The sequence below is a fragment of the Lepidochelys kempii genome, chromosome 15 (assembly GCF_965140285.1).
Source record: "Lepidochelys kempii isolate rLepKem1 chromosome 15, rLepKem1.hap1, whole genome shotgun sequence".
Classification (NCBI taxonomy): Eukaryota; Metazoa; Chordata; order Testudines; family Cheloniidae; genus Lepidochelys; species Lepidochelys kempii.
This window is the reverse complement of record NC_136394.1, coordinates 6,234,056-6,254,959: the sequence shown is the minus strand read 5'-3', so window position 1 is coordinate 6,254,959 and position 20,904 is coordinate 6,234,056. Positions and strand designations below refer to the sequence as shown.

Here is a 20,904-nt window from a genome sequence, read left to right as displayed (position 1 = left end):
GGAAGTTTTGACCTAAGCTGGTAAAGATAAGCTTAGGAGGTTTTTCATGCAGGTCCCACATCTGTACCCTAGAGTTCAGAGTGGGGGAGGAACCTTGACAGAAGTGTTATAAAATTGCAATATATACACCAAACGATGAATATGAAAGCAAAATGTGTCTTAAGCAAACATTACACATGGATCACTAAAGCATCGTCATCACCACATTCACTCAAAATATTAACACACCAAATCAACCGAAAAGTCCCTCTATCCTCCCAGTCTGTTCTGGTGAGATTTCAGAACAGCCAGTTTTTTCCCAACCCAGCAAAAAGTTAGGCAGTCAAGAAATATGTGGCCAATCTCACTCAGAGAACAAACAGGGGCTTGTGAGTGCTGTCTGGAATTTGGCAAGGATCTGATCCAAAAAACACACACTCCCTCTGTCCCAGTGACTCTTTCCTTGTTTGTCCTCAGTGCAACAGCTTCAACAGGAGACACTGAGGGAGCCCCACATCCAACTATCCCATACCACAGTGATAGGCGCTCACCTGAGAGGTGGCAGATCTCTGTTCAATTCCTTGCTCCCACCCACAGGCATAGGGGGTGACTTGAACTGAGGGTCTCCTATAGACATGCTGAGTACCCTCACCACTGGGCTAAAAGTTATGGGGGAGGTCTTCTTCCTTCTCCCTGGACACCCAGCATGGTGCTGCAGTGCACATGCCCAGAGGCAGAAACATGGGTACTGAGCAATTTTAGGAGCCTACAGGGTTTGGTGGCAGCTGAGCAGTGGTTGTGTGAATCCCAGTGGGGCCAGATTCTGGGATTTAGGCACCTAAAGTGACACTTATGCACTTAATTCCTTACTGACTCTAGCTCTTAGTGGACAGACTGTGGCTTCCCATAGCACTATGATTGAATCATTTGGGAGATGGCTGAGCAAAGAATGCTGGGATTTTACGACTGTCACACCAACTCCAGCACAGGGTGTGTATGGTTTGTAGACTGTCGTCCAAAAAGAGGTTGTGGCTGTAAAACAGACCACTGCCGTATGGCATGTGTTATAATCCAGAGCAGTGCCACACAAAGGGGTGGGGGGTGTCTACATCCGTAGGTGCTTGCCTGTGTGTGTATCTGTGTGCACATAAGATTGTGTAATGTGGAACCAGGGCAAAGGGAGCAGAATCCTGTCTCCTGCACTGCTTTGACATTTCCCCTGTTTTTCAGGCCATGGGGAAGGATTTGATGATGTCGTCTTTCAAGGTGATTTAGATGAACTGAAGTTTGTGGCATTTTACACCAAGTAAGTGTTTCTCTTCCCTTTGAGATATCCCAACATGGACATTAATCTGTCTGCTCAGTTAGAGTAGAAGGAAATATTTCTGCTGAAGTCACTAGCCATCAGGTTTCCCCCCTCCAAGGATTCAGGTTGCTGTGCATTAATAAAAAGACACATCTGAAATCAGAGGAGTTTTGAGGCCAATGCTGCATGAGGGCACTAGGTTCAGACTGTTCTGCATGATGAATGTTCTCCAGGCATGCCCAGCACAATGTAGACCTCAGAGCGGGAGGATGGATTAGGTGCAATGGGTGAGATTCTTAAGCGTGATTTAAGTGCCTAACTCACTTTAGGCATCTCCATCCAACATTAGTTGCCACTGGCCTGTAGGCACCAATTTCCCACCTTTAAAGTCCCCAAGGCACCTCCATTTCAGCAGCTGGTCCTTCATGGAGCCACCTCATTCCTGACATCTCCCAGCAGGTCAGCACCTACCTCACACCTAAGCCCCAGTGGGATTTGCAACTAGGCATTTCTCACGGATCTTGCCTCCAAGGCCTGATGCAATAGGCATGCTGAGAGGACACTGGAGAAGGAGGTGTCCCCTTACGTTCAGTGGTTAGAGCACAGACCCAGGATGAGGGAAAGCTGGGTTCAAATCCCCCCTCTGCTTCATATGGAGCAGAGATTTGAACTTGTCTCCTACCTCCCAGAGGACTGCCCTAACCACTGGGCTATAGGGTAGCCAAGAACAAGGCTTGCTGAGTCTCTCCAGTGGACACACTTCCACTATATATAAATACTAACTATTCATTGGGGTCTGTGGGACTCTATTAGGGCACTGTTGTCAGAGGTCCAGGTTTCAGTCCCCCTGCTCCAGTGGATAGATAATTATTTATACATTTGAGGCACTCGTCTGAGGGGTGGGGGACCTTAATTTCCTCCTCCACATCAGGCAGTGTGTGGGGGGGGGGATATGAGCCCAGGTCTCCCACATCCTGGGCTAAAGATTGTAAGTGGGGAACCATCACCCCTGCTTTCCACCTGGCATAGGTGCCCCATTCACGTACCTCCAGCTCAGATTTAAGTGGCTAAATCCCTTTGGGAGCATGGGGACACTTTCTTAGATACTTAATTCTCCCCATGCTTTGTGCAAGGGGCCTAGGCACCTAACTCAGAGTTGTGAATTGCACAAGGTGGCAGGGCACCTAAAAGTTAGGGGCTGCACTGCAGGGGCAGCGGAGCCTTCCCAAAAATGAGGGGGGCCAGGGGGCCCCACCCCTTCAGTGCCCTGTCCCATGTCTTTCACCCAAGGCGCCCCACCTCTGGCCAAGCCGGAAGCTGGAGTGGGCTGGGAGCTGCAGACCCTCCATCTGACTGGGGTGGGGGAGCCAAGAGCAGCCCCCGGCCCATGTCCCTACCCGGGGACCCCCTGGCCCAGGGCAGGAAGGTCCATGGCTCCCCCCTGCTGCCCGCGCAGCTCTTACCTGACCCGGCCATAGTAAGAGCTGCATGGGCAGCTGTGGGGAGCTGTGGACCCTGCACCTTCCCCGGGTGGGGGGCCTGGTGCCCCACAGCTGCCTGAGCTCCCCAGCCGGGCTCCAGGTGCCAGCCTGGCTGGGGTGGGGGGGGCCTCAGTTGTGTTTACAAGGCACTTTACAAGGAAAAGTGAGAGAGAGAATGAAAACTAAGTCCTTCCTTTGCATCTTGAGTTCTCTGGGAGGCCACAGGCTCTGGAACCATTACAATCTCTCAGATAGTGCTCCCCTCACAGAGTCAGTGCTAAGGGCAGGCATAGCACCTGGGTTCACCTGACAACACTGTGATTACAAAGTGGACCCCACTTCCACTGGCCCACAGGGGAGGGCCTGGGACAGGGCAGAAAGGGAGTGAAGAGCTGATGGTGGTGATGGAGAGGGTAGAATGTTGCTCCACATATAACAGAATCCTAGAAATTAGTGATGGACTGCATCATCCCAGATCTCCTCCTTCTCCCGCTGTCTATCACTCGCAATAGGCCTTCCCCCTGCTCGCGCTTCACACCTGTCAGACTACCGAGGGTCAGAAAATGGAATTTCTGTTCGGTGGGAAACTTCAACCCTTTGAAATTTGTTTTCATTCTGAATCTGAATAAAAAACTGAAATTTCAGAATTTCCCATGAAATGAAAATGTTAAGAAACTCCATTTGGAAACATAAAAACATTCCATTCTGACAATGTCAATGCAATAAAATATATCATTGTGGGGGCTGGGGCTCCCGTGGATCTCTGCCAGACCTCTCTTCAAATGGTTTCCATTTGATAATGTGAAAAAAAGTTTCTTTCCAACGTTATCATTTTGATTCATTTTGATTCCCATATCATTTAAATGTCTAGGTGTTTCTAATGCCCTCCCCCAGCTGAGGGGTTCTCCTAGCAAAACCAACAGAAGAGAGCTCCTTTTCTCTCTCTTTCCCTTACAAGAGCAGGGAATAGAGTGAAAGAATTTAAAGGCAATTGCGGCCCCTCTCTTTGGCAATCTTTCTGGAGTCAGCCCTTTTGGGGCTTGGCTTATCAACTAGTCTTTGTCTTTAATTAGGGTCTACCTCCAGCACCTCCTCTTGGAGCATCCTGCTTTACAAGTGGTCAGTGCAGTTTCAGGAGCAGTGAGGCCTGCAACTGTCTCTCTCTTGGCTGATCTGTCTCTGTTGTCAGCAGTCTCTGAGGTGTATCAGTCTTCTTCCAGTTCACCACCCCATCCTGTGGCAAGTTTTCGCTTTTTAAGCTTTCCCCTCCAGGCAGAGCAAGACTTACAGGTGCTGAATAAGCCCAGAAGAACTCGTTGGTTTCCTCCCCAGCAGAGTGAGTGCATGACCCTTCACAATTATATATATTAAATACAATATATAAACATGTAATATTAACATTAACATTTTGTTATAATGGTTCAAACAAAATGCATTGAAATGATAAAGTTGGAAAGAAACAGTTTTACATTATCAAAATGAAACAGTTTGACACTTAAATGAAATAAGAAAAGTCTAAACGATTTGTTTAGACTTTTCTCATCAAAAACTTTGTTGAAATTGAGACATTCCCAAAAACCATTTTTATTTCAATGAAATTGCATTTTCCAACAGAAAATTCTTCCATCAAAACATTTCTTACCAACTCTACTTCGGATATGGACTAGGGTGACCAGACGTCCCAATTTTATAGGGACAGTCCTGATTTTGGGGGCTTTTTCTTATATAGACTCCTATTACCCCCCACCCCCGTCCTGATTTTTTTTACACTTGCTATCTGGTCATACTAATATGGACAGACTTATGTTCCCCCTTAGCTACTCCTTAGCTGACCTACACACATATAGCTCTTTCAACCTTTTCAAATAAGTCCTTTAACCAGTTCCTCCAACCCCATGATCATTGTTGTTGTTCTTCTCAGAACAGTCTCCAGTTTGTCAAGATCTCTCTGCTAGTGAAGTGGTCAGAACCGAATGCACGATTCCAGGAGTGCTCAATAAAAGTTGTATGGTGACATCATTCTTTCACATATTGAAGCTCAAAATGGGGCTTTCTTTGAAGCCTCATTATATTCCTCCCCTTCAATACCGCAGGAAAATATTTGGCATATTTTGGTATTTATTCCATCCCTAATTAGGAAGGAAATGTCAAATCTCTTTAATTAAACATCTGTAAAGTACTTTGAAGATGAAAAGCTACGGATAGCTAATATGAATAATGACAGCATGTTATTATGGTAATTGATTCATCACTTTGTGTGCAACACTCAGTAAAGCAAGGAAGTGGCAAAGGATTTTGAGCAGTAAAATGTCACGGAAAGGAGAGCTGCTTGAACAGAGCCTGCTGGCCAACCTTAATGTAAATATTACAGGTTGTAAATAAGCCTTAAGTAAACCAGATAGAAAGTGGGAGTCTGCTGCTAAAAGTAGGAGTGTTATTCTGAGACTTAGGAAAGCCCACAGGAACTGGCTTTTCTATAATAGGATGATCACCTGCATAGAGTCCTTGAGGTAACTTTGAACAGCTCTAGCTAGTGGGGGGGGCTGCACTGGTTAATCAGTCTGGCGTTCTTCCAAGCCTGGGACTAGTGTCACCTTCTCTTTATCTCTTTATATCCAATTACTTGGAATCAAGGGCAGTCTTTGCCTCTCAGGCCCTAGGAGTTATTTCTAGGTGCTTGAAAAAGTCTCTTCTTTCTAACTTTTGATGGCAACTCAGTATGGTTCAGTGCTGGTGTTGGGAGAGAGGCCACTGTCATAAATTGACTCTCCTCTGACTCCTTCTACCACTAGTCAAAGGTACCAAGGAAAGGTACCAAGGGCCCCTTTTGCCCTTTGATCTCCCCCGTCTAATTCATTGCAATGAAATGCGGATGGCTTACGTTCCAGGGCCTGCTCTCATCGCTCAGTTTCACAATTAAACTAACATTATTTTTTCAGAGATTGAAGAAGAAATTATACAATTGGTAAAAAAAAACAAAAAAAACCCCACAAACACCAAACCTGCCTGTTACCCCACAGTTACAGGGCTACAAAAGCCAGGGCACCAGCACAAGCAAAGCCCCTGTTGGTGCCATAGGTGCTGAAACTAGAGGTGCTGCAGCACCCCCTGACTTGAAGTGGTTTCCATCATATCCAGGGTTTACAGTTTGGTTCAATGGGTCTCAGCACCCCCCCTATACACATTGTTCCAGGACCCCTGGTTGGTGTTGCTAGAGCAAAGGTTGAAGTGCTCTTGTCACAAAGGAGATTGGTTTCTTATCACCAAATATGTTGGTGCTAGATCACCCCCAGGAGAGGAAACATAGAAGAAAGGGCCCTCCATACAGTTCACCCTGCGGAATCTCTTGATTATTGTCCCAGAGGATCCACCATGAAGGATCATTGCTGTTGCCTTTCCCCAGAACCTCTCCTCCACAGTAGTAATCCCTGTTTCCCCAAACTCATACCCTCCCATTCCAGCCAATCCCATCCCCACATACAGATTCCCCAACCCCACTGAAGAGCTCCTGTTGGAAAGGGAAGAATGATGCTGCAAAGGTGGTGGAGATCCATCAGGATTTCATGTCCTCTGTCTGTGGACCTTGTTTCCTAATTCTTCCACACCCCAGTTTCAGAAATGGTGCCCCAGTTGATTTTGTTAAGAGGCATTTCTTATAGTTTCTCCTGCCCATACCGCACTATGGCTAAGATTTTCAAAAGTGACACGTATTTAGGATGTCCTTTTTGAGACACCATAAAAGGACCTAGTTGTACATAACTTTGTTGACATTACAAGACCTAGAAATGTTTCCAAAGTTAATAATTCGAGTGTGTGAGTCTAGAATAGGATTTCCCCATTGATAATGGTTCTGCCATTGTCTCAATCATTCTCAGTCAACCAATTCTCAGTCAACGATAGGCTACCTATTTGGAAAGTGTTTGTGCGATCTCTTTTCTTTCTCCCAAATATATACATAGTTTATTCCTTGCTTCAGAATAGCAAATCTTTTACCCTCGCTGATTGATAGTGTCTCTCTCTTACTTCCTTGTCTTTGAACAGTGAAGTAGAAATTGTCATTTTTCATTCTTACCTTTCATCTCAGCTACGTAATTAGGTGCCCGTGACATTCCAGAAGTTTTATATGTGTCAGTATCTACTTCTCGTTTTGTACATTGATCTGATATTTAGATAAGAGACTACATTCTCTGTAGTGAGATAGTCTCCCAGAATTAATTGTTTACAAACTAGTTTGTAACTTGTCTGGCATTCCCAGCAGGCAGGGTACTAGCCTGCTAGTGTTTGGGTTAGTTGCTTGAGGATTATTGGTTTTCACCCAAGATTGTGTGCAACACAGATCTGGGTGTCATTGCTGTGACACCTGGAGGTATGGGAGCAGTGTTGGAGTCTAATGTAGGTTAATCAGGCTCTGTTGCTGTTCTTCTAAGGCCTGTCCACACTAGTTTCTACTGTGTTTAAAAAATCATTTTTCAACATAGTTTTTAAAGTGATTGCTGCAAACATGCTGTTGAGGTGGGAGAAGAGAGACAGTTTGGTGACTGAAGTATGACTTCACTGGAGCTATGCCCATTTACACTGGTTAAGAATCTGGCTCAGGGATGTTAAAGCCTGAAAGGACCATTCTGATCAACTGGTCTGCTCTCTTGCTTAACACAGGCCAGATAATTTCACTCTGTGATTCCTGCATCCTGCCCAGTAACTAGTGGCTGAGGTAGGGGGTATCTTTCATAATGGCATCCAATCTTGGTTTAAAGGCCCAGATGCTCTCCTCATGTTCAAACCATTTTGTTGCCACCTGCATACTCTGGCCTCAGCTAGTTGGCTAAGAAAATCTCGAGTGGTGGGGAGCTCTCACCTGGCATAAAATGTCATAGCTGGCTCCTAGACCAATGACCATTAACATTCTGATGGGGGCTGAGGGGCTGTTGAGAGTGAGAGGGGTACGGATGGAGATTACTTCACCAGGCCAATGCATAATTGGTACAAGGTCCCATAAGGACCTTGGTGAAAGTTTCACTTGGTGAAAGTTACAGCAGCCCTGAAACTTTGCATTGTTGTGCCCGGCCAGTGCAGATGCACCTTCAGAATCCAGTAGGTATAAGTGGCTTCCTGAAGCCCCTCCCCCATTTCCTGTCATCATCACCATCATGGCAAATCCCAAAGGGACATGACCTCCTTGAAGAACAAGCGCCACCTTGCAGGCTGGCTGGATGTTCAGTTTATGCCCATCACTGGCAATCTTATCGCACCACCAAAGCTTCAGGTGACCACATGACCACTAGCTGAGTAGTGGCATTCCTGGGTAAACACACTTCGTGATTTGTTGGTCTTCTATCCTAATAACATGTCTGTGCCAAGAAAGTCACCAAAACCAAACCATTGCTGATGGAAGCCATTGCTGGGTTCAGCTTCAAATATCCTCATTTCTGATCTTGTCCTGCCTCTTAATAAGGAGAAACTGATGAAGACAATAAGAACTGAAAACATCAATCAAATGCTCATTAGCCTTCCTCAGCACGCACGTTTCACTGGCGTACAACAGAGTGGGTAGAACCGTGGCTCTATAGAGCCACAGCTTTGTAGCAAGTTTAATGTCATGACATTGCAACAGAGGCTGATGAAGGGCCTGAAACATGGCAGCAGCTGCTGCTATACAAGTGCCCGCCTCTCTTGAGCAACCTCCAGCACTGTCTGTGACACTTCAAGTATTTGCCAGTTGCCACCTGCTCGATGTCTAGTCTGGACTGGTTAATAGTGAGCTGGTTGAAATCTGGAGTTGGAGAATGCTTGATAGCAGGGGCCAGGACTGAATTTTATCCAGATTAATAATCAGACCTGTATGCACTACTTCTTGCCTGGCTGCAGCAATTCACCCAACTGAGCCAACAGGACAACGCCATCGGTGTATTTGAGATCTCAAAACAGAATGTTATTCAGCTCAATAGCATCAACAACTGCCTCTTCAAGCGTATCCATCATCCCATTCAATGTCCGATTTCCTGTGGGACACTTGCAAAGAACTGGAGAATTAACCAGATCCCTTGGTAAATTCTTCCAAAGGTTAATTACGCTCACTGGTAAAAATGTGTGTGTGATACAGCATGGCCAGAGGGCAGCAGGAGAGTGTTAGAAGGGAGCCTTATTCCCTGTAGAGGGAAGAAACTTTGCTATAAATTAATTAAAGCACCTGAAGCCAATTAAAGCACCTGAAGCCACTCACATGATAAAACCCCCTGCTTCAATCAGACAAGGGGAGGAGTTGAAGCAGAGTGGATTGGTGTTGGAGCAGAGAGCAGTTTGGAGGGAAGCAAAGGCAAGTTTGGAGAAGTGCTGCGGTGGGCTAAGAAGATCAAGACCCTAGGTAAAGGGACACCTGGTTTGTGCAGAGGGAGAGCAGGAAGCCCCACAAGCTGAAGGGCAGGAGAGGGAAGTAGCCCAGGCGAAGGAACTGCTAGTTCTAGTGGTTTACCGCTATCCCGAGGGCCCCTGGGCTGGGACCCAGAGTAGAGGATGGGCCCAGGTCCCTCCCTCTCCACTCCCCTCCTCTAGGACACTAGTGGGGCAGTTAATACCCCAGTTCAGGGGCAAGAAATCGTGCCCTGAACCACCCCCCCCAAGAAGAGAAAGCACAAGACCCATCATAGAAGTGCCGGCAATTTGCCATAGTGCCATATTTCTAGTATGAATTTGTAGATCTTCAGCTTCCAGCCATTGGACCTTTGTTCTGACTATGGTAGGTTAAAGAGCTGTTTGATGTCAGAATCCTTAATCTAGGTACTTGTCACCTCTTATGTTTCTTTTCAACGAGCTAAATAGGTGGATGATGGGGATTTTCAAAAGTATCTAAATCCAGCTGATTTTTCTTCTATCCCTATAGTTGCTACCACTCTGATGAATCAATGAGTTTAAGTACTTTATTGTCACTCCGTCCCTGCACTTTGATACATAAGGACCCTCTTACTGGACTATTTCTTACTTTACTCTGAGCAGGGATTGCATTGCTTTTCATGCTGTTCTATTCACAAATGGCTTTGCAGGTCTCAGAGAAGTCATGAACACTCTGTAGTCTTGTCAGAAGCGTAATAGTCACTTGAATGCTGCACAGGTTCATTTTGATTTAGGCTCAAGTGCTCTGCACAGACTGCATGTCTCTTTGTCTGTATGACATTTCCCAACTCTTTTTAGCAGTGAAAAAGCATTGTACATTATTAGGTGTGGTCCTTATTAGAGCTGGGAGAATAAATGATTTCTCAGTTTGCTGGCATTTCTAAAAAAGCTTTTTTTTTTTTTTTTTTTACATTTCAGCTCAACCAGACCTAATCCAAAAATCTCTGAAAAAATGTGATGATTGGAAAAAGTTGACAAACCATTTTGTTCAACTTGCAATGAACCATTTCACTTTGTTTCTAGGCACTTTTTAACATACTGGAAAAGAAAATAAAAGGCTAGAATCACATTCACCTAATTTTCCCACCACCCGCAGCACTGTGATTTCTATGCATACTAGAAGGCATCACATCTTTAGTACAATATCTATCATGTTGTCTAAGTTCTGCCCTCTTTCTCCAGAGGCAGCTGGACATTTTTTTTTCCACCTCAAACAAATGTTTTGGGTTATTTTAGTATTTAAAGCCGCGTCAGAGTGCCATAGGGTCAGACCGTACTGCCCTGACTAGGGGCAGGGTGTAGCTATGCTGTCCCATGGGCAAAGCTGGGACCAGGCATGGAGCCAGGGCTCCTACCAGTGCCTGCCTGCACGCTGCTCACTGACCGCTCTCCCTTGCCAGGTGCTGTTGCCTGAGGTAGGAAGCACATGGGGTAAAGGGGGCGCCTGAAGCTGGGAAGAGATTATAAATTCATAATCCCTGGTGGTTCCATCAAGGAGTTTACCCTTTTGTGAAGGAAAAAAGTGTCCATCTAAAGCCATTCACTTCACTACCCACAGTGTGTCCTTCATGCCTCTGATCTTTGTTGTAGGAACGAGGAGGTGATTGCTGTGGCTAGTATGAACTATGATCCAATTGTGTCCAAAGTCGCTGAGGTCATGGCCTCTGGGAGAGTGATCAGAAAACGAGATGTGGAGTAAGTAGAAGCTGCTAAAGACAACTGAACATACAAACATTGTGACATAAATCGGGCCAAATAAAATCAAAACCAAATGGGTGAGTGATCCATCAGCCGGCAGGTGCTCGAGCAGAAACACGGCCTGGGCTAGAAGCAATGGTTCATCCCATTTTAGTTCAGGTGAATGACAAGTGGCAACCCACACATATCCACTGCTGTTTGCTACTGTCAGCTGTACTTCCTAAACACACTCATTCCTCCAGTCCCACTAAACCAGGGCGGGCAAAGTTTTTGGCCTGAGGGCCACATCGGGTTTCTGAAATTGTATGGAGGGCCAGTTAAGGGAGGCTGTGCCTCCCCAAACAGCTAAGCGTGGCCAGGCCCCTGCCCCCTATCCAACCCCCCTGACAGCCCCCCCAGGACCTCTGCCCCATCTACCCTCCCACTCTCTGTCCCCTGACTGCCCCTGGACCTCCCCGCCCCATCCAACCCCCCCCTCCTTCCTGACTGCCCCCCCCGGACTCCTGCCCCATCCAACCACCCCTTCTCCCTGACCACCCCCGGACCCTCTACCCCTAATTGCCCCCCGACCCTAACTGCCCCCCGCCGCCCCATCCAACACTCCTCTCCTTCGTGACTGCCCCCCCAGACCCCTGCTCCCATTCAATTCCCTTGTTCACCGCCCTCTGACCACCCCGACCACTATCCATGCCCCTGGCCCCTGACCACCCCCCAAACTCCTCTGCCCTCTATCCAACATCCCTGCTCCCTGCCCCCTTACCGCGCTGCCTAGAGCACCAGTGGCTGGCGGCGCGGCTGCACCAGGACAGGCAACTGTGCCGCGCAGCCCAGAGACCGGGTCAGGCAGCCGCGCCCCCCCCGGCTGGAGCCAGCCACCCGCAGCGCAGCCCAGAGACCGGGTCAGGCAGCCGCGCCCCCCCCGGCTGGAGCCAGCCACCCGCCGCACAGCCCAGAGACCGGGTCAGGCAGCCGCGCCCCCCCGGCTGGAGCCAGCCACCCGCCGCACAGCCCAGAGATTGGGTCAGGCTGGGCTCTTCAGCTGAGCTGCCCCAGGAGCTCGCAGCCCCCCGCCCACAGCATTGTGCTGGGGGTGCAGTGAGCTAAGGCTGTGGGGGTAGGGGGACAGCGGGGGAGGGGCTGGGGATGAGCCTCCCAGGCCAGGAGCTCAGGGATCAGGCAGGACGGTCCTGCGGGCCGTAGTTTGCCCACCTCTGTACTAAACTCATTAATCCTCCCCCATGCACTGTCCCTTGCCTCCCTGCCTTTATGTCTACACTACGAAATTAGGTCGAATTTATAGAAGTTGATTTTTAGAAAGCGATTTTATACAGTCAATTGTGTGTGTCCCCACTAAGCACATTAAGTTGGCGGAGTCCGTCGAGGCTAGCATCGACTTTTGGAGCGTTGCACTGTGGGTAGCTATCCCAGAGTTCCTGCAGTCTCCGCCTTCCATTGGAATTCTGGGTTAAGCTCCCAATGCCTGGGTTAAGCTCCCAATGCCTGATGAGGCAAAAACATTGTTGCGGGTGGTTTTGGGTACATGTCGTCAGTCGCCCCTCCCTCCGTGAAAGCAACGGCAATCGTTTTGCGCCTTTTTTCTGTGCAGGCACCATACTGCTTTCAGCAGACGGTGCAGTAGGACTGCTAACTGTCGTCATCGAACCACCACTTCCACTGCCACTTTGCTCTCCTGCTCTTGTCTCGATAGTGAATTTTTCAATGTTGTCTCTCATGGGCTCCTGCTTCTGCTGCAACTCTGCTCTCCTGCAGATGCCATACCAGACGGCAAACATGGAGCCCACTCAGATCACTAGGCAGTTGTAAACACCTCGCGCATTATCATGCAGTATATGCAGAACCAGAACCTACAAAAGCAGGCGAGGAGGCGATGGCAGCGTGGTGACACGAGTGATGAGGACATGGACACAGACTTTTCTCAAAGCACGGGCCCCGGCAATTTGGCCATCCTGGTGGCAATGGGGCAGGCTCATGCCATGGAATGCCGATTCTGGGTCCATGAAACAAGCACAGACTGGTGGGACCACATAGTGTTGCAGGTCTGGGATGATTCCCAGTGGCTGCGAAACTTTCGCATGCGTAAAGTCACAAAGTTCCATGAAGGTGCCCTGCTTTCCCCTGCCCTGAAGTGCAAGAATACCAAGATGAGAGCAGCCCTCACAGTTCACAAGTGAGTGGCGATAGCCCTCTGTAAGCTTGCAACGCCAGATAGCTACTGGTCAGTCGGTAATCAATTTGGAGTAGGCAAATCTACTGTGGGGGCTGCTGTAATCCAAGTAGCCAACACAATCGCTGAGCTGCTGCTATCAAGGGTAGTGACTCTGGGAAATGTGCAGGTTATAGTGGATGGCTTTGCTGCAATGGGATTCCCTAACTGTGGTGGGGCGATAGATGGAACACATATACCTATCTTGGGACCAGACCACCAAGGCAGCCAGCACATAAACCGCAAGGGGTACTTTTCAATGGTGCTGTAAGCACTAGTGGGTCATAAGGGACATTTCACCAATATCAGCATCAGATGGCCGGGAAGGGTACATGATGCTCGCATCTTCAGAAACTCTGGTCTGTATGAACAGCTGCAGCAAGGGACTTACTTTCCAGACCAGAAAATAACCATTGGGGATGTTGAAATGCCTATAGTTATCCTCGGGGACCCGGCCTACCCCTTAATGCCATGGCTCACGAAGCAGTATGCAGGCAGCCTGGACAGTAGTCAGGAGCTGTTCAACTACAGGCTGAGCAAGTGCAGAATGGTGGTAGAATGTGCATTTGGACGTTTAAAAGCACGCTGGCACACTTTACTGACTCAGTTACACCTCAGCGAAACCAATATTCCCATTGTTATTACTGCTTGCTGTGTGCTCCACAATATCTATGAGAGTAAGGTGGAGACATTTATGGTGGGGTGGGAAGTTGAGGTAAATCGCCTGGCCACTGGTTACACGCAGCCAAACACCAGGGCGGTTAGAAGAGCACAGCAGGTCACACTGCGCATCAGAGAAGCTTTGAAAACCAGTTTCATGGCTGACCAGGTTATGGTGTGACAGTTCTGTTTGTTTCTCCTTGATAAAAACCCGCCCCCTTAATTCACTCTACTTCCCTGTACGCCAACCGCCCTCCCCTCCCCCCTTCGATTACCGCTTGCAGAGGCAATAAAGTCATTGTTGTTTCAAATTCATGCATTCTTTATTAATTCATCACACAAATAGGGGGATAACTGCCAAGGTAGCCCGGAAATGGGGGGGAGGACAAGACCACACTGAACTTCAAAACTTATTGAATGCCAGCCTTCTGTTGCTTGGGCAGTCCTCTGGGGTGGAGTGGTTGGGTGCCCGGAGGCCCCTCCCCTGCATTCTTGGGTGTCTGGGTGAGGAGGCAATGGAACTTGGGGAGGAGGGTGGTTGATTACACAGGGGTTGCAGTGGCGGTCTGTGCCTTTCCTGCACCTCAACCGTATGCCGGAGCATATCAGTTTGATCCTCCAGTAGCTTCAGCATTGCATCCTGCCTCCTTTCATCATGCTCTCCTCTTGCTCCAGCCATCTGTCCTCACGCTCATTTTGTGCTTTCCTGGACTCTGCCATTGTCTGCCTCCATGCATTCTGCTGGGCTCTTTCAGTTTGGGTGGACTGCATGAGCTCAGAGAACATTTCATCGTGAGTGCATTTTTTTTGCATTCTTATCTGCACTAGCCTCTGGGACAGAGATGCTAGTTGCAGCGTTGAAACATTTGCAGCTGTGGGAGGGGAAAAAAGGAGATTAAAATTGAAAAAGATACATTGGCCATTTAAAAGGAGGGGCTGATGTTTTCAGGTTAACGTGCAGCACAAACCCAACTAACCCCCCCACACATCCAATTCTCTGGGATGATCGCTTCACCCCTCCCCCCACCACGTGGCTAACAGTGGGGATGATTTTTTTTTCAGCTACAGGCAAACAGCCCAGCAGGAACAGCCACCTCAGAATGTCCCTTGAATAAAATTCCCCTATTTCAACCAGGTGACCATGAATGATATCACTCTCCGGAGGATAACACAGAGAGATAAAGAACAGATGTTGCTTGAATGCCAGAGAACACTGGGACTACACGCTGCCATGCTTTCTTATGCAATGATTCCAGACTTCATGCTACTGGCCTGGCGTGGTAAAGTGTCCTACCATGGAGGACACAATAAGGCTGCCCTCCCCAGAAACCTTCTGCCAAGGCTTTGGGAGTACCTCCAGGATAGCTTCATTGAGCTGTCCCTGGAGGATTTCTGCTCCATCCCCAGACACGTTAAAAGACTTTTCCAGTAGCTGTTCTGGCCGCGAATGCATCCCAAGTCTTCAGGGCAAAGTAATCATTAAACACGCTTGCTTTTAAACCGCGTATTATATTTACATTTATATTATATTTACTCACCAGAGGTGCCTTCTCCGCCTTCAAGGTCTGGGAGCCTGGGTTGGGAGTGTATTGGATCCAGGGTGATAAACAGTTCCTGGCTGTCAGGGAGAACGGTTTCTCCACTTGCCTGGTGTGCGCTATCTTCAACCTCCCCCTCCTTATCATCTTCCTCGTCCCCAAAATCCTCATCCTGTTGCGTGAGTCTCCCGCCTTGCAGGAGTCCACGTACAGGAGTTGGGCAGTGGTAGGGCCACCCCCCTAGAATTGCATGCAGCTCATCATAGAAGCGGCATGTCTGGGGCTCTGACCCCGAGCAGGCGTTTGCCTCTTGGGTTTGCTGGTAGGGTTGCCTAAGCTCCTTAAGTTCCACGCAGCACTGCTGTGGGTCCCTGTGATAGCCTCTGTCCTTCATGCCCTTGGAGATTTTTTCAAATATTTTGGCATTTCATCTTTTGGAACGGAGTTCTGATAGCACGGATTCATCTCCCCATACAGCTATCAGATCCAGTACCTCCTGCTTGGTCCATGCTGGAGCTCTTTTGTGATTCTGGGACTCCATGGTCACCTCTGCTGATGAAATCTGCACGGTCACCTGTGCTGATCAGCTTGCCACACTGGCCAAACAGGAAATGAAATTCAAAAGTTCGTGGGGCTTTTCCTGTCTACCTGGCCAGTGCATCCGAGTTCAGAGCACTGTCCAGAGCGGTCACAATGGAGCACTGTGGGATAGCTCCCGGAGGCCAATACCATCAAATTGCGTCCACACTAACTCGAATTGGACTTGACGATGTCGATTTCAGCGCTAATCCCCTCATTGGGGAGGAGTACAGAAACTAATTTTAAGAGCCCATTAAGTTGACAAAAATGGCTTCGTTGTGTGGATGGATGCAGGGTTAAATCAATCTAACGCTTCTAAATTCGACCTAAACTCGTAGTGTAGACCAGGGCTCAGTCACTATTCATCATCCATCACATTTACACATTGATAGCTTCAAGGGGAAATTAGCCATGCAGGCCCAGTTCTGCAGGATCCCTGCCTGTGCACTGACCAAACCACAGTGACTGAGGAGGGAGCCTGTATATAAACAGCATGTGGACCATGAATGGAATGTGGCACAGTGCGTACCCCTAGGAGAAGGGGGAGCATTCTGAAGGCAGACCTAAGTTCCACTCAACTTGCATAGGGGATGCCAAGAAAATATTGGAAGATTGATTTCTACTGAATGAAAATCCAGCAGCGTATATAAACCCTTTAACTCCACCACACTGAAATGGATATGCCCCAAATCACACCAGACTGACAAATTTTGATTTCTGGCTCAAAGCACTAAGGAGCTAGGGCTTTAACAAAAAGTTGCATTTTTATAATGGCCAAAATGTGTCTCCTCCCCGCCCCCCGCCCGCCCCTTTCTTTGTCCTCAAAAGTGTCCAACTTATTTTTGCTGAAGCTTTTTTTTAAAAAAAGTTTACATTCCTTCAGTCACCAGAGGTGAAAAATGTCACGTTGAAAGGTAAACGTTACTTGCAGGTTTAAACTAGCGTAAATGGAGAATTCTCTGGAATTTGAAGTCTTTAAACCATGATTTGAGGACTTCAGTCATGCAGCCAGAGGTTAAGGGTCTATTTCAGGAGTGGGTGGGTGAGGTTCTGGGGCCTGCGATGTGCCACATCATGGTCAGCAGTGACCCTTCCCACAGTGGGGAGTCTGGCATTTTGCCCTCATTGCCTGCAGAGCATAGAAAGCAGTCTCACTGCTCTGGCCACAAAGTGCAAAGGCTGCTTTTTGCTCAACCTGTCAGGAGCCACAGCCTGTTCTCTGCCCCTCCTGGGGGTAGGGGTGGAGCTGGGAGAGGACTCTTGGCCCTGCCATGCATCAGGAACAGGACACTTAATACTAACCGAACATTCTCTCCTTGTTTTCCTGCTGCATACACGTATTTAAAGCTTTTAGTTCGTCATGGCAAGTATGTTTCCTTTTGTATCTTGAACTTGCCACATATTAGCAATGGAGGGTTAAAGTGACAGATTTTAAGTTATCAACCTCTGAAGCCCTGGTTTGGGAGATGTTCCTAATTCCTGCAGAAATGTTATTTACTGTGTTTGACTGAATGAAGTGGTTTGACTGTGGTTTGTTCCCTCTGCATAGAGCAGTTGATAAATCTATTGCTTCTGTGGAAAGGGAGTTTGGACACATGGGGCCGGATTTGCTAAAGTGTACTCACAATAGTGCTCATTCCTCAGCTTGTGCATGTTCATGAATCTGGGCCACTGCACCGCTAGACCAATGGGCCTGGTCTATATTCACAGTTGCACTGGTTCACCTGTAACTTGGTTCAACAACTGATTCTATTAAACCAGTGCAAAACCCTGTGTGGCCATTCGGAATTCAGTTTAAACCTGGTTTTTAACAATTTCAGCTAAAACAACCTAAACCAAATTTCAGTTGAATTAAGAGCCTCTACACAGGGTTTTGTACTGGTTTAACTAAATCACTTTTTAAAAAAATCACACCTTTATTTAAACCAGTGCAACTTGGGATATAGACAAGACTTTAATGACACAAAGCCTGGACATGCTCCCCTCATTGCATTTGGCTATATCAGATCAATATTTTGCCCCAGCTTCTCCAGCAGGGTTGCAGGCAACTCAGTGAAGAGAGGGTGTTTGCTGCAGAGAAACTGGAGCTGCATAATAGCTAGCAATCCTGGCCGGTGCAGAAAGCAAACTCAGAAACACTAGGTGAGCAGATCTGGTTAATCCTGTTGTCCTGCTTTTGTCTTTGCCTTAGAACTGGAGACATGTCTTGGTTAACTGGAAAAGGCTCTTAACATGGGAAGGAACTGATTTCTGCTGAGGCTGCACTTGCCAGAGAGGAGACTGGGATGACCAGGAGGCTCCGCTGCTAAATGCAAATCTAGTCAGCTGAGTCATTGCCTCCCTCAGACGTTGAAGCATCTTTCACTGAACATTTATGTTCCCACCAATGCCCTCTGTACACACAGCCGGTGGTTCTGAAGCACCAGTGGCAGCCCGCATGCTTGGGCTCTGCAGAGTTTAAAAATCCTATGGAAACGCAAGGAGAACACAGGATCCCTGAGAAAGTGCTGACCTGCATGGGCCTTCAGAGTCTGAAGCAAACATATGCTCTAGCACCGAGAGCTGCATCTCTCCATGAACCCTGCTGGGGCATGGGGAGAGTAGAATGGAGCTTACCTTCACTTTCTTCTGGTAGGGAGGGACTGCCTGCAAAAACAGGGCAAACTAGTCATCCTGGACAGCATTTAAAGTTACCCACCCTGGGACACATCTGCTCCCCCTACAAACAATGCCACAGCCTTTCACTGCACCCCATGCTCCCGAATTCACCCATAATACGCACCCAACTAGCCTACCCCTCACCCACACTCCACTCACATCCAAGCATGACCTCACCAACACCCTGCATCGCTCTCCAACCTGCACCAACACCCCCTCCCTGCCACACTCTCCCAGACACCCTCACACAACTGCTTGCCCCCCTGCATCCTCCTCAGCCAGGTTCGCTTTCCACCCACAGTGTCATCCTCACCCACACAGTTTCAACCACATCCACGTGCTCCCATTCAGATCCTTACCTGCACAGTCCGAGTCATAGAGCTTCACCTTTGTCCGCGCCCTCAGCTGTAAGCACGGAGCTCCTGAGGTACACAGCTCACAGGAGCAAGCCTCCCAGCCCAGGTCGACAGACTCCCCGGCTTGCGGGGCTAGCGCATTGAAAACAGCTGTGTAGACAGTGCTTCACCGCTGCAGCTGGGCCTGAAACTTGGGCTCCCCGATCTCCAGTCCAAGCAATGTCGACACAGCTGTTTTTGGAGCACGAGCCCAGCAGGTATCCTTGGAATGTATAGTCTGACTCCTGTGTTAATTACAGTCAGTTGCTAGGTGTTGAAGTTAAACTCCCTGTTCTGTAAAGACCTGGGTCTCCCTTTTTCAGTTCTTAAACACCTGGGCTAAGTTCAGTCTTTACCAGTTCCCCAGGGACCAGTTTTGACCTCACTTACACTGGAATGATGCTGGTGCAACTCCAATGGAGTTACTCCTGATTTACATCAATGTAAGTGGGTCCAGAACAAGCCCTGTGATCTCCAGAAGATCTCCGGTATAATTGCCAATGGTTCTGATACCATTTCAGCTTATTCCTTTAGCATCCCAGGGTGAATGTTCAGAGCATCCTGTTTTGAATACAGATCTAGTCATCCTGGTCCCTTTAACTTGCTTCTGCCTGATCCAGCCTCATGAACACTCCCTTCTTCTTTAATTGTTTTGCATAAGTCATCCTGCTGCTGTCATCCTACCTACTGGAAAGTGGGGCAAAGTAGCTATTGAATGAGATTTCTGACTGTGCCTTGTCATCTATTATTTATTCTGCTTGTCATTCAGTGGCAGCGCTAAACTTACCTTCTGAGTGTCTTGCTTTATTATCCCCCTTTTAGGAACAAAGGCATTGCCACATCACTTCAGAATGCCCACGTAGTCTCGCATTCTGTCTCGGTCAGTACCCACTGCCCAGAGGCTTCAGAGAAAATTGCTGGAATCCTATAACGGACAGTTTTGAAATAACCTGCCCCTGAGGAAAATTTCCTCCCAAATCCTATTAATCCATCATACTTTATGCCCTGAAGCAGGAGAGTTTATATCTTACATATTATTTATCCTGTTTGATGTAACCAGTGTTATTCTCATTATCCTTAAGTGTCAAGTCCATTCTGGAATCCTGATAAATCCTTGGACTCAATGATATTTTGTGGCAGAGAGTTCTCTAGTGAACTGTGTTGTTGTCACAGGGTACACTCCCTGCTAGTGGCATCTCCTAGCTGTCCTGGGGATTAGCTCTGGCCAGGCATAGTGCCCTCCTCTGGGGGTGTCTCTGCTGTTGTCCTCTTGCCCAGCAGACCCTTCTTGCTCCAGGGTCTGCAGCGTCCTCTTCCTCTTTGGATTCACTAACTTCTCCTCCTGATTTCTACCTCATAGCTAATTATTCTGTGTTCCCCAAGTTACAAACTACCTCTCTCAGCTTGTCAATAACTAATTATCCTTTATCCTGCTTGGGTTTTTCAACTTCCCACTGTCTGCCTCTTCCATGTGTTTTCTGGTCTCCTCGGCTCACTGGCTTGGCCTTGTTCAAAGGGCTCTTGGGAATAAAAATAAAGAAGCAAAGCACCCCTTGCCCCTGCTTCCATTAGCTGTACTCGCCAGCCCCTTCCCACCTTTGTCCCACACACATTGATACTCATTTCTTCTCACACTTCCTGTGGCCTGGTGGACCAGTTTGGTGTATGTGGATGCTCAACTCCTTGGGGCAGGAACTGTGGCCAGCATTAGATCTCTGAAGGGGGAGATTTTCAACAAGAAAGCAGGGACCTGCCCATTTACAAGTGAAAGGTCCCATCTGTGCCTTTGAAAAAAAATCTCACTTAGGTGCCAAACCGTAGGCATCAACATTTGAAAATATTGCCATTTGTTCTTCTTTGCTATCAAAGATAGACAACCATTTTTTAAATAAAAGGTTTTCTATTGAAAAAATAGCCTCTTTCCCCATGTGAAATATGTCACAAACATTGTCATTATTGAAATTGTTCATTTTCGCTGGAATTTTGGGAGAAATTTTAA

The 20,904-nt window shown here is 47.8% G+C and overlaps 1 protein-coding gene across 4 annotated transcripts in view; it reads left to right on the top strand.

Moving 5' to 3' along the window:
- AIFM3 (AIF family member 3) overlaps nt 1-20,904 on the top strand; it is a 112,680-nt gene extending 91,776 nt beyond the window's left edge. For 3 of the 4 annotated variants that reach the window (XM_078848957.1, XM_073312949.1, XM_078848956.1), the window contains 3 exons: nt 1,210-1,285; nt 10,744-10,848; nt 18,044-20,904. In XM_078848957.1, the coding sequence (XP_078705083.1) occupies nt 1,210-1,285; nt 10,744-10,848; nt 18,044-18,083 (221 nt within the window). In that variant the 3' untranslated portion in view covers nt 18,084-20,904. Of the gene's footprint in view, nt 1-1,209; nt 1,286-10,743; nt 10,900-18,043 lie in introns of those variants that run through there. The other variant, XM_073312951.1, reaches the window with a different exon arrangement.